Raw genomic sequence first — 12523 nt, forward strand, 5'->3', positions numbered from 1 at the left:
GACTGGCACAGCCCAATCTCCACCTGTCCCGTCCGATGTGCTGGCGCAGGGAAGGTGTCTTCACCGAAAAGGGAAGTTGATAGCTCTGGCTGGTAAAGGCAGCAGACTCAAGGAAGGTGGGTGTGGGTTCATGCTCTCAGGGCCCCCAGCTCTAGAAAGGGGGAGACCCACGAGCACAACCAGAGCACCCTTTGGAGGTGCCAAAACCTCCACGGGTGCCGAAGCATCCCCTGGCACGCCCCGGGAGGGGGACAGAAAGGACAGTCCCACCAGCAGTTTCTCCCCCAGAGTCTGTGGGTCGGGGCGAAACCCTGAAGGAGGAGGTCGCTCCCGGGGGGGGGCATTTTGCTGCCCCCTCACCCCGGGGGTGTCGACATCCCCCCCGACGCTGCGCCCAGGGAGGAAGGGGTGGGTGGATGTGTGTGTGGGACCATCACCGGCCAGGGCGGCTCCCCCGGCCTCACCGCGGAGGAAGGCGGGAGGCTGCGAAGGGCCGCGTCCCATCGCGGAAAACCCCGCGGGGCGGGGCGGGACCGCAGCCGCCAGGGGGCGCCCTTTGCGCGGCTTTAAAAGCTGCGCGGGGCGGTGCGCGGGCGGCAGTGCGGTGCGCGGCGCTGGTTGCGCTCTCTCGTCCCACTTGCAGCGACTCTCCGCCTGTGCGGAGCGGCCCCCGCGCTCCCCCTCCTCGGCCCGGCTCTACGCAGACATGGCCAGCGGGGGACTGCAGCTCCTGGGCTTCGTGCTGGCCTTCCTGGGCTGGATCGGCATCATCATCAGCACCGCCATGCCACAGTGGAAGATGGCATCCTACGCGGGGGACAACATCGTCACGGCCCAGGCGCTCTATGAGGGGCTGTGGATGTCGTGCGCCATGCAGAGCACGGGGCAGATCCAGTGCAAGGTGTACGACTCGTTGCTCAAGCTGGAGAGTAAGTCGGGGCTGCGGGGTGGGGTGTTTGGGTGCTGGGGGTGCCCGTCCCGTCGGGGCCATCCCAGCCGTTCAGTGCTTCTCCGGTTGGGCTGAGGGTGTCGGTCCCGTAGGGTCATTACCCCCACGCCGGTGTCGGTCGTGTCGGGGTTCGGGCTGAAGTGTGGGGACCGGGGGTGCCAGTACTGCCGCACCCCCTCGCCGGTGCCTGTCCCTCTGGGGATGCCGATGCCGTCGGGTCTCAAGGTCTCTGTCCCGTTAGAGCTATGCCGCCTGTGCCTTCGGAGCTGAAGGGCTCAGGGTCACCCATGTTTTTGGTGGCCCCTCGTTCCGTCGGGGCTCGGATGCGTGTCTCTTGGGGTTCCCCCGGTGGCTCTCCCTTGTTGAAGCGCTCCCCGGGCGGGGGGCGGTGGTACTCGGCGGGGCAATACCGGACGAGGGGGAACCGAAGGCGTCCCCCCTGCCCGTCCCGCAAAAAAAAAAAAAAAAAAACGACCCGGGAGGGGAAGTGTCGGAGCCTCAACGTGTGTTCGGGAAAGCGCCGTGATTGCGAGCAAGATCTTTTGGCTGTGGAAGTTCGGACAGGGACTGCGTTCGTTGGGCACGGCTCAGCAGGAAGCAAGGTTCATGAGCGGTGCTGAAGCGGTCTTTTCGAGCACGGCTCCTTTTCTTTTTGCCTTTGACTGTTTCGGTCTTTTGTTCTCTGGGAAAGTAGTTGCTACTCCCGTGGGGCTTTTAAGCAAAGGGCTGGCAGGTGAGCTGGACTCCAGCCCAAGTAGCGCTGCCTCTGGTTTTTAGACAGGCCAATGTATCAAGGTAATTTCTAGGTCTCTTATCTTGTCCTGGGATGGCAAAGCCACCTCATGGACGCAGGAACTCATGGATGCCTGGCTTGCTGGGGTGTCGCTCGGGGCGGTCACGGCGAACTGGAGCCGCAGTGAGGGCTGTTTCTAGAGCGCTGGAGCATACAGCTTCTGGGGCGTCAGGTACAAGGCGGTTAAAAAAAAAAATTGGATCAATATCCCTCCCCTCATCCCGAGTCCAGTAGTGTCCTGTAACACCTTCATCCTTCTCCCTTCCTAATTAATAAAATAATTGCCACCTTGGTCACCTTCTCTTTCCTAAAGGAATGAGCAGGCGGTTTCACGTAAACCGGGGACCATGGGGCGTATCTCCGAGTTAGATTGCCACCAACACGTCCTGTGTGTCATCCACTGAAGCCGGACACCCCGGGCCCCACCTTCATTGCTAGCCCACATCATCAATCGCTCTTGCTCCCTTGCACCGAACACCCGTGGGCCCTGCAGCTGACAGAGGCGCAAATTACTCCCTTTGGGAGTGCGGTGCACCCACTTAGCACTAACAGGGTGCAGGGCTGCGGATAATCAGGGCTGGGCTAAGCACACAGTTCGGGGTGGCTTGAGTAGTAATTATGTATAAGCTCAGCTTCAAGCCTCTTATCTCGCACTAAGGGTGGGGGGAGAAGATGCCAGCAGTGCTGAGGAATCTCCAGCCACCCCCTGGATGGGTTGCGAAAGGTAAACTTGCCTCGGGGGTTGTGTGGCTGCAGCCCATTGTGCTGTAAATGAGACCTGCCTGCAGAATCAGATGGGGAGCTTGGCTTGAACAGACTCCTAAAAACCTGCCCCAGGACCTGTAGACCTGCCCTATTCATGGCCGAGTGCTGAAAACCAGCTGCTCCCCTCACCTTTGTCCTGCAAACAATAAAGGCTCTTCTCTTCCAGGGTTACGGGGGAGGGAGGTGTGAGGTGCCAGGGACCGAGGCTGAGCTATTAGTGGTCTTTTGTGCTCCTGCGGAGCCCCTGGCCCTGCAGGGCATGCTTGCCTGAAAATTTCCAGGAAGCCCAAGAAATACAAAAATCGCAGGGAATGTTTTCTCTGCTGGGAAAGTCAGTGAGGGCTGGCTAAAGGATTGCTTGTTCTTTTGGTACCCCAGCTGGCTGAGGTTGCACCGTTCCCGCTTGAAAGCAGATCATGCCTAGGGACATACACCTTATGGGCTCTTTTCTGTGCCTGGTCTCCCTTCAAGGTCGTACAGCCATGTAGGCTTGGGTGGGGACCAGCAGTGCTGTTTTGGGTGGAGGTGTGAAAAATCCATTTATATCTAATTAGCTGCACCCTGAGACAGGTGCTGCTGTGCAGTAAGAGCTCCCTTACTGCATTCATTTGTCATGGTGAAGGTGGTACAGCTATGTGGGCGGAAAAACTTCTGCATGGCCATGCTGTCCGGACAGAGCTTCACGTGCCCTGAATGCTCCATGCCACGCGTCAGAACCTCATGCACTGATGGGAAAGGCCCCGATCTCCAATTACTTTGTCCCCATAGGAAAGACTGAGTGTCCTCACACCTGCAGTAGTTCATGGTTGTGGGAATGCTGGGAAGCTTTGCCAGTCATCTTTTGGCTTTGCCATTCCTCTAGATATGTCAGTGTTTGGCTGCCTGGACTGATGCTGCATGTCAGAGATGGGCTTGGCACAAGCTGATGAGCCCTGTTAGCCAACTGAGGGGCCTCCAGCTTCCCGTGTGGCCACATGCTGGAGTGCACCCATGCTGGCACTTCTCCCGCAGCTGCGTTCAGCTGAGGGCTTATGTCAGTGCTCCTATTCAGGCAATAGAAAGGCTGCGTTTTGCTGGCTTACGTGAAAAGCAATGCGTGGCCATGTGCAGACATAGAGGCAACAAAAGCCACCCTTGCAACAAGGCTTTGTTGCACTGCCTCAGCATTGTTCTTGTGGCCCTCCAGCATTGTCCATGGAGCTTAGCTCAGCTTTGTGCTCCTCCAGGGTCTCGGGGGATGGTCTCAGGCAGGAGGGAGAAAGGCTCCTGGCACCTGTATCTGGAAGCCTTCAGCCCCACCTAACCCCACACTCTTCTGTTCAGAGCAGAGGTTGTTATGGGTCCTGTCTAATGCTGTTTTAGCTGAAGATACTCATCGCCCTGTTTGGTTTTGCCGGGAGAGGTTCTGTGCTTGAGGCAAGCTGAGACTCATCTACTACTTCATCACCAAACCTAGTACATCCACAATGAGCCTTTGCCTTAGCCCAGAAAATAAACAAGGGTTTGGATGCCCTCTGGGTCAAACAGCATCACTGAAATGTGAAATCTTCCTTCCTACGCCCTTCCAGCTCCTCAAACAGGCTCAGCCAGGGTGGTAGAAGAGGATGGGTAGGGGGAAGGAAGGGTTCATGCTTAGGTTACTGCTGTTCTGTCCTCATGGTGGGGTAGTTGGGAGGGTGGCCCAAGGAGGGACAAAGCTGTAGCAGGAGGTAAAGATGTGTCCAAATAGTTTGTCACATCTCTCCATCTTTAGATCTGGAGTAAGCAGGTAAAACCTGCTGCTTTCTGTGCTTTCATGTGGGTTAAGGGTTAATTTCCTCCCATGTTTCTTAATCCCTGTTCCTTCATCATGAAAAATCATGATCGAGTGATAACAGTCTCACTTGTGCCACACTTTGAGAAGGTAGAGGGTTACTTGGAATGCCACTGAGGCTGTTCTTGTGTGGTGGTGCTGTGTTGTGTCTGCAAGAGGGGTGGGAGCCTGTTGCAATACACTGGCTTTATTCCTCTGCAAGCAGCTTCTAAGCAGCTTTAGTAGCTAGTGTTACTATGTGTTACTAAACCTCTTGGTAAGGGAATTTCCAGGCTTTGTGGGAAAATGGACTGCCCAGCTCTCCTCTGATCAAGAATCTGGAAATGGTGGTACTATGTGTCACCTGTCTTACCAGCAAGGTTTCTCTGCTGTTTGAGTGAATGCAGGATGGCATTGAACATTGTTTGCTTTGGGGTAGGCAGAGTACAAGGCCACTGTCACTTACTGGATGTGCAGTGAGGACTTCCCAGCCTTTCCATTTTGGCGAGAAACATGACCCTGTCTGAGTGTGCGTCATGCCCAGATTCCTCTGTACAGTCTTCTAGACTTGTGGAAAGGTGTTTTGAAGGAGTACAGATTGTAGTATCTGATGGTCATGAGTGTGCAGGAGTCTGGTAAGGGACTCGAAAGCCTTCAAGCCATTAGCAGGCTTCTGTGTCCAGCCAGAATGACTGCAAAGTGTGAGAGATGTTTGCTGGCTACATCCAAAGTTGTTCTTGCTTGCTTAGATCTTTGTTCCCTTGCCTGCTGCACAAAAGTAACTTGCATGTGTTGGCAGGGTGGGACAGCATGATCTTGGATCCTGCTCCTTCAAGGAGATACCTTTCATGAAACCCCAATGGGAAGGCTTTGAAGGCTGCTGACTTCTCTTGGGGGTGAATGGTGTAATGTGCTTCCTACACTACAGGGGCACTTGTGACTCCTGGGAACTTCCCTTGCAGATATTAGAGGGAGCTGCACAGCATGTTTCACCTGTATTCTGTCATGGCTAGGCTGCATGGAGGTGCAGGGGAAGGGAAGAAAAAGTCTGTAGTTTAAATACAAACAAGGCAGTCAATGAGCATCCCTATCAGAAAATAATCTGCACACAGAGCCATTACAGCAATTTTGCATTACAAACAGGCATTACAAAAATCCTATGGCACTTTCCCAACAGCTCTTCTATAATGTAGATGATATAAACAGAATAAATAAGGAAATGTGGTGACAGAAAAATAACCTCAAACATATGCTGGTGAAGTCCTTTTTTAACTAAGCAGTTGCCAGCAATTAGTTCTGTGTCAGGTAATGACAGTTGTGGGAAGGAAAGTCTTGCATAGGCTTCAGATACACTCCATCGTGTAGTTTGTGTCCACACCAACTGACAATAAATTAGAGCTGGTTTTTTTTAGTATGCTTTAAAAAGAGTGGGTTTCATTATGTGAAAACAGGTGTGAGCTGCTATATTTTTTTTGTGGACTTACACTGTATTTTATGGCTTGCAGAATTCACATTTGTTAACTATTTTCTGTGGTTTAAAACCCCTGTACTTGCTGCTTTCTTGCTGTAGGCTTCTCTAATTACTAACCAGCAATAAAAAGGCTTGGCTTCCAAGTAAATAGTGGTTTATATTGGCAAAATATTGTTGCCATCTGACAGCTGTTGGGTACCAGGCTCGTTTGTCTCACATTGTGCAGGATGGTATGTTGGTTCCGTTCCCCGCCCCAAGCGAGGAGTGTGGGGGAAATCCTGTTTCTCCAATGTGATAGAATATGTGAAACTAAATTGCTGCAGAGTATTTCTGCTTGTTGGTAGCCAGTCCTGCTTAGCAGGTTAAGACAATATTATGCTTAGATCATTTGGGATTTTTAAAGCACCTGGAAAGGCCCATGTGAACAATAGAAATAATATTAAACTAGCTTTCTCAGCCTCTGGATGTGTAGCTTCTATTGACAGCGTGATTGTTAATGTGTACATAATAACTAATAGCTTGTATGATGATTAACTGCAGTCAATGTACTGCACACATTGCAAAAGTGGTGAGAAGACAAAAGCGCTCTCTCCCAGCACATGCTGTGAGCACAGGGCAGATGGGAGGGTGGTTGGCCAATACAGTCATGTCACATTAAAATGTCGTGGGATAAAGGGACAGTCTGTTTTGCAGACGTTCCCACCTGTCTTTCTGTCCTACTGTAAGTTTCTGAAATGCCTCTGTCCTCTTATGCCATAGGGCCACGGATAAGGGAGGGGTGAGGACACCAGGAGATGTCTTTCCAGGGTCTGCTGCTGAAAGTGGGAGGCCCTGGGAAATGCTCACAATGCTGCTTTTTTGTTCAGCTGCTTCTGCAAAGCTGTCATGGCATGCATCCAGTTAATACTTGTACATCTTGAGGTGTCTAGCAGGTTTTGTAGCTAGGTCTTCTGAGGTCACTGAAACTTTCAAGCATCTTCCTGTGTTTGTCCCATAGTAATGTATTTGAAGGTGAGAACGTATCTTCCCACCCTTATAACTAGTTTTCTGGTTGTCGGAGAACATCTCATATTTTCACCTTCAGGAAAGAACACTTGCAGAACTGTCTCCTATCAAGTAATTGCTCCTACAGCAAGACTTGTCCCAGCCTACTGTAGACTTGAGGAAACAGATTTGGTACCTCTGCAGAAAATGTGTTCAGCCACTGGCCTCTCCAGAGCTGCTGCTGTAATGTACAATCTAGCCTTAAATGTGTGGCAACTGAATTGGTTGCCTGGGTGGTAATCTGTCAGCTGCAGTCTTTCTGAAAATTGGTGTAACTTCTGTAAGCTAGAAATTATTTTTAGAGTGTAATCTCTTACATTGGAGATAAATCTCTTAAAAATGTGTTTGGATACTGCTGTTGTGGTTTATGTGAAAGCGATAATGGTTTTGTAAATGGGTTTCTGCAATCAATGCAACAGATGGGTTTTGATTACCACCTGGGCAGTGTGAGGTGTGTCACCTTTCCCCTTTGAAGGAAATGAGAGATGACATTTAGCCAAGCTGAGAGTGGGATTTTTCCCAAGAAAGCCATGACTTTCTTCTTACAAAAGTGTGTCACTTCCTATTGTTTTGACTATTGTGTTTGTTATTATATTGGTTTTATCTTGTTTCATAAGCTATTTACAGAACAATAAGCTTGTGCATATAGAGGCTGGTCCAGATCTGTTTTAAAGCAGAACTAGAGCCTGATAGCCTGTTGTTGGCATGGGTCCCAAGAGTTTTCCTACACAAGCTGTGCTGTGGGACTGTAGTAAAGAAGCTGCGGAGGCAGTTGTGCGGCTGTGCTGCCCTCCTGGCCAGTATCAGATTTGAATTCCTGTCTGTTTTTCCAAGTTGAACCAAAAAGCCTGTTGTAGCACAGGCTCTGATGGGGCTCACCATACTAGTGCTGACCGAGTTTGCAGGTGCTCTGTTGTAGACTTAAATCTTGCAGTTGTCCAAGCTTGAAGCGCGTTGCAGAGCTCTAGCAGAATGCAGTCAGCGTGCTTTGAGGGGTGAGCTCCAGACTTGGGAACAGATTCGGGTGATACTTTGCTAAAACTGTACATGTGTCACTGCTGGATAACCTTCTGTGTCGAGGGACACTTCTGCCTTGGTGCTCCTGGGAGCTTGTTCCTGTGATTAACCAGCTCTGTTTGTTCCCAGATCTTAGCAGGACTGTATATTAAAATCCATGCTGTTCAAATAAACCTGCTCTGCCAGGCATTGAAGCTCAGGCTGTTATTTCACTGCTATTCAGGTGTGTTGTCACCTGACTTTTTATCAGTAATGACTTAATTTATATCATTTTCTTTCTCCTTTGGTATCAAGAAAATCTGAATTCAGTAGCTCAGGTACATATGTGTGTGTCTGCCTTCAGATGAGTCAACACAAAGCCAAATCTTGGATAAAGTACATGGAATCTGCTGAGAATCCAGGCAAATACAACTCTTGCCTATGGGAGGCATTGCTCTATGCTCCAATTCTTCAAAAGCACAAGAGGGTCTTCAAACATTTCAATAACTTTGAGCCTAATGAGATAAATATTTTAGGCGGGGAAAAAAACTACTATTTTTCACTTGGCTGGGAAAATCCTGTTTCTGTTGCAATTGTATTTTTGTACCCTCTGAGACTCAAACTGAGGATTTAATGCAAAAATATCCAAATCAGCACTGAGGCATTTGTGTAAGACAGGTTTTGGAAGTGTTGAGCAATAAAGGGGCCTTGATGTCTGCTGTGGGACTATTCATATGTATGGTGCTATTCATATTAAAACATGTGCCTAAATGCTTTGTCAAGGTGGAGTCTAAATCTGAATACTGCTTTTGATAAACAAATACGTCCTTCCAATTGGGATTCAAATGATCAAGGAACAAAAGATGTCTGAGGGCAATTCCCAGGTCATTTCCTGCAAAGCGTTGCATGCCCTTGTTTTCCATGCATTTTAGAAGAGGCTGAGAGTCCTCTGATCCTGATGCATGACAGTGTCTTGGAGCTTAAAGCAAAAAATGAATGTCTTGTTTGTATCCTGTGTAACACGGAGCAGAGTACTTTGACATGTGATTACTGAGCCCAGTAATTTGAATTTCTATTTGTATATTGAGTTTTCTTTGTGGTAACTCAAATCCTAATGTCTTCTAGGCAGTCTGCAGGCCACTCGGGCTTTGATGGTGGCTGCTATACTCCTGGGCCTTGTCGCTGTATTTGTTGCTGTGACTGGCATGAAATGTATGAAGTGCATGGAAGATGATCAGGTGAAGAAGATGCGGATGGCTGTCTTTGGTGGGGTGATTTTCATCATTGCAGGTTGGTAACATACAGATGTGTTAGTGTTACATGTGCCATTTCCTAAATGGCACTTACCTCACATAGGATGTGAGAGGATGGGGGGGTTTGCTGGCATTGCTCCAAGAGCAGTTTGGGCTGGGAATTCCCTAGAGAGGACTTTGGCACAGTAGCTGCTGGCTGTCTGAGACAGCAAATAGGTCTCTTGGCACTAGCATTATGTCTTCTGTGTGGACTGTATGCCTTCCATCTCTATTAGCAGAGCTGAGTTTGACCTGGATGCCCTGCTCCAGTGAAAGGCTGTTAGCAGTCCTGCTGTTGATGCCATGTAACTGTGGGTGACCTCAAATCTTTTCTGAATTTCTTTCCCAACCAGCACTAAGTAACAGCTCAGATCTTCCCAGGGTAGCAGCAGCTCAGTATCACTCCAAATGCTGGTTTAGCTACATAACATTTTTGCAGTGATCTTATTTATTTTGGGTTCCTTCTCAATAAGGTATGACTTTGTGTTCCTTTCCCATGCAGGTTTGGCAGCGCTGGTGGCCACGTCATGGTATGGCAACAGAGTGGCTCGGGCCTTTTATGACCCTTTCACCCCTGTCAACACCAGGTACTGACCCATTTGATATAACACTATACTATAGCATGACAAATGTTCACAGGGCTTAGTTTTGAGTAGCCATGGCTCAAAACAAATAGAATTTCTTGAGCTAGCTGAGCTGGCTTCAAACTGTGCAGAAAAAGCATTAGGACCACATCTCATAATCCATGCGGCTATTAAGCATTGGCTTTGTTTTAAGGCAGCATCACTGTCAGACCTAGCTGCTGTGACTTGTGCATTTTTCCTCTGATAAATGTTTAAGGCCTGGTTTGCACAGAGCTTAGCCCTCCTGCAGCTGTGCAGGGTGAGCTGACAGACTGGACTAACCCAGTGTGCAAAGCTGAGCTTTGAGGGTCAGCAGAGTCTCTGGCTGCTCCAAACTGCTGCCTTCCAAGAAGCCACTTCAATCCTGATTTCAGCTCCCTTCTGCTCTGTGTTGACATGCTAATACTCTAATCCAGAGGTGCTACTTGTAGTACTCACTTTCTTCCTTGTTTCTCCCCCAGATTTGAGTTTGGATCAGCTCTCTTCATTGGCTGGGCAGCTGCTTCTCTGGCCATGCTGGGGGGAGCCTTCCTCTGCTGCTCCTGTCCGCGGAGAGAAACTTCATATCCACCCACCCGAGGCTATCCAAAAAACGCCCCCTCCACAGGGAAGGATTATGTATAATGAAACAAAGAACAACAACCGCCAGCACTGGTAGTGAAAGCATTTTGGAGAGGACGCTGCAATGCCACTGTCCTGAGCAGAGTTCAGACTCTAGGTTCTGCCTTCCTTTTCTCCCAAAAATGTGTATATTTTTGTAATCCTCTTTGCTACTGGACATAACTTCTCTTTTTTCTCCCAGCCCGTGGAGGAAGGCTAGCCTAGGTTGATAGGTGTTGCCACTGGAAAGATGAAACCTCCAAGCTTGGGTTAAGTTTAGTATTTGGGAGTCAAAGGGAAAATGATACTGTGTTTTTTAGATGGATGTTGGTGCTTTTTTAGTTGTTTTTGTAAAAAAAAAAAAAAAGATGGCAACAATTCAGTCCCATATTCCATTAAGTTAGAGCCCAGTGTGGTGTGTGTAGGAATTAAAGGAACATATATTATATACAAAGTGATGAAACCAATAGCTTAAGGGGAAACATAATTTTAGGGAAAAGACTTTACATGTAGGAATGTTTGAAGAGATCTAAAATGTTCTTGTACTGTCTTACTGGCGTTGTCATCTTGAGCAGTCTCCTTTCTGTGCAGATTGGCGTGGCAAAGGGTCAGACACAATGAAGTTGCTGTGACTTAAACTGAAATCTGTAATTGTCCGTGCACATGCTGCTGGGCCAACAGAAGATGCAGTGTAAGGTGGCTTGGCTTAACTGTATGTCATCGCTCTTTTGACAAGATCTTGTAGGTTGACTGTGTCAGAGACAAAGGCTGCAAAATTGTGGGTACAGAGGTTAGCAACTCCCAAAGCAGCTGCAGGTTTCCCTGGTACCAAGGGAAGAGCTAAAGAAAAACAGTTGCTGTCTGTTTTCACTGGGTGTCTCTGGTGGGGCTGTTGCTGCTGTTCCTTAGACACTGAGTGCTGCCAGGGATTGTTTCCTCCATGTTCCCACCCCATGTTCCTAGTACCTAACTGAGCTTGAAGCTTTATCCCATTGTGTGTTACAGGCCACTTATAACAAACCCCTATCTCCTTGAGTCTTTCTCATTTTGGCTTGGTTACCGATCTCAGTTTGCCTTGCGCAGCTAAATGTGTTAAACCAAATTGAATGTGCTGCCGCTCCCTGATGTTTCCCCAAGGATACCTCACATGCTGCCATTTGATCCTGTCTTTCTTCTTGTAAACACTTCCAGTGATATGAAGGCAAATTCCAAGGAAACTGACCCAAGGGTTACGGCATTTTCTTTTAATCCAAGCTCTCCAAAGAGGAAGAAACTAGCATTTTAAAGATAAAGCCATCCTTGCATATTAGGTCATATCTAAAAAAAAAAAGCAGCTCAAAAGTTCCCACCCCTTCCTCTGAAACACCCAGTCACTTGGTGTTTGGCTAACACTGGCTGAGGCTGTCTCATCGTTCCTAGAAGGATGGTACCAGTTCTCCAAAGCTAAACCTTGCTTTTTCTACAGAAGGAAACTGGTTGCTTCTGACCAGGCTTTATAATTGTGTATGTATTCAGAGGCATCAGATGTCTTGATTTCCTTCTGTAGACAGGGAGAACCTCTGGGGCTGAGCAATGTACCAACCATGGCATTGGTGGTTTGTATAAGCCTTGTACCTCTGTTTGACCTGACTCTCTGCAACATAAATCAAAGTTACTAAAAGAAACCAACCAGAGCATTTGCTTCGGGCTTGAGTTGATGTTGGCCTGTACTTGGAGCTGGGTCATGTGGCTTCCACTTCTCCATGGAGAATTGCCCATGCACAGCAGCTGACTTGTGACACCTCGTCTTAGGAGGTGGCAGCTCAGGTCACATTGAAGAGCTACTGAAGTCTGTGCTTTTGTATTTACATTAACCCTGAGCCAGGGAGCAGATGCTTGTATTGGGAACTTGTATAAAGTGTTTAAACAATTTCAATAAATGGACTTTTTTAAAGAAAATCAGACTGCATTGCTTCATTTCTTGGTTTTGCATGGAAGAGATGGGGGGGGTGGGGCATGGTCTTTTGAGAGCTTGCCTGCTAGTGTGAAGCTTGTTTAGCTGTGTGTATCTACAGCAGACATAGGTGGGGACAAATTTTCTGCAGTGAGTCAGGCAGTTGTGGCCTCTGGCAGAAACTCACCCAGTAATCTGCTACGATTGCAGCCCAGGAACCAGAAGGTCTGCTCCTCAGCAAGGCAGGCTGTGCCCTGGGTGGAGC

The 12523-nt window shown here is 48.7% G+C and overlaps 1 protein-coding gene across 1 annotated transcript; it reads left to right on the plus strand.

Annotated features, from left to right (window-relative positions):
- Positions 1-591: 591 nt before the first annotated feature.
- On the plus strand, positions 592-12263 carry CLDN1 (claudin 1). Its single transcript, XM_075761248.1, has 4 exons — positions 592-929; positions 8936-9100; positions 9605-9689; positions 10187-12263. Exons 1-4 carry the CDS (start codon positions 707-709, stop codon positions 10347-10349), a joined length of 636 nt encoding a protein of 211 aa, XP_075617363.1. The 5' UTR covers positions 592-706; the 3' UTR covers positions 10350-12263.
- Positions 12264-12523: the final 260 nt, after the last annotated feature.

The sequence above is a fragment of the Balearica regulorum genome, chromosome 9, assembly GCF_011004875.1.
Source record: "Balearica regulorum gibbericeps isolate bBalReg1 chromosome 9, bBalReg1.pri, whole genome shotgun sequence".
Taxonomy (NCBI): domain Eukaryota; kingdom Metazoa; phylum Chordata; class Aves; order Gruiformes; family Gruidae; genus Balearica; species Balearica regulorum.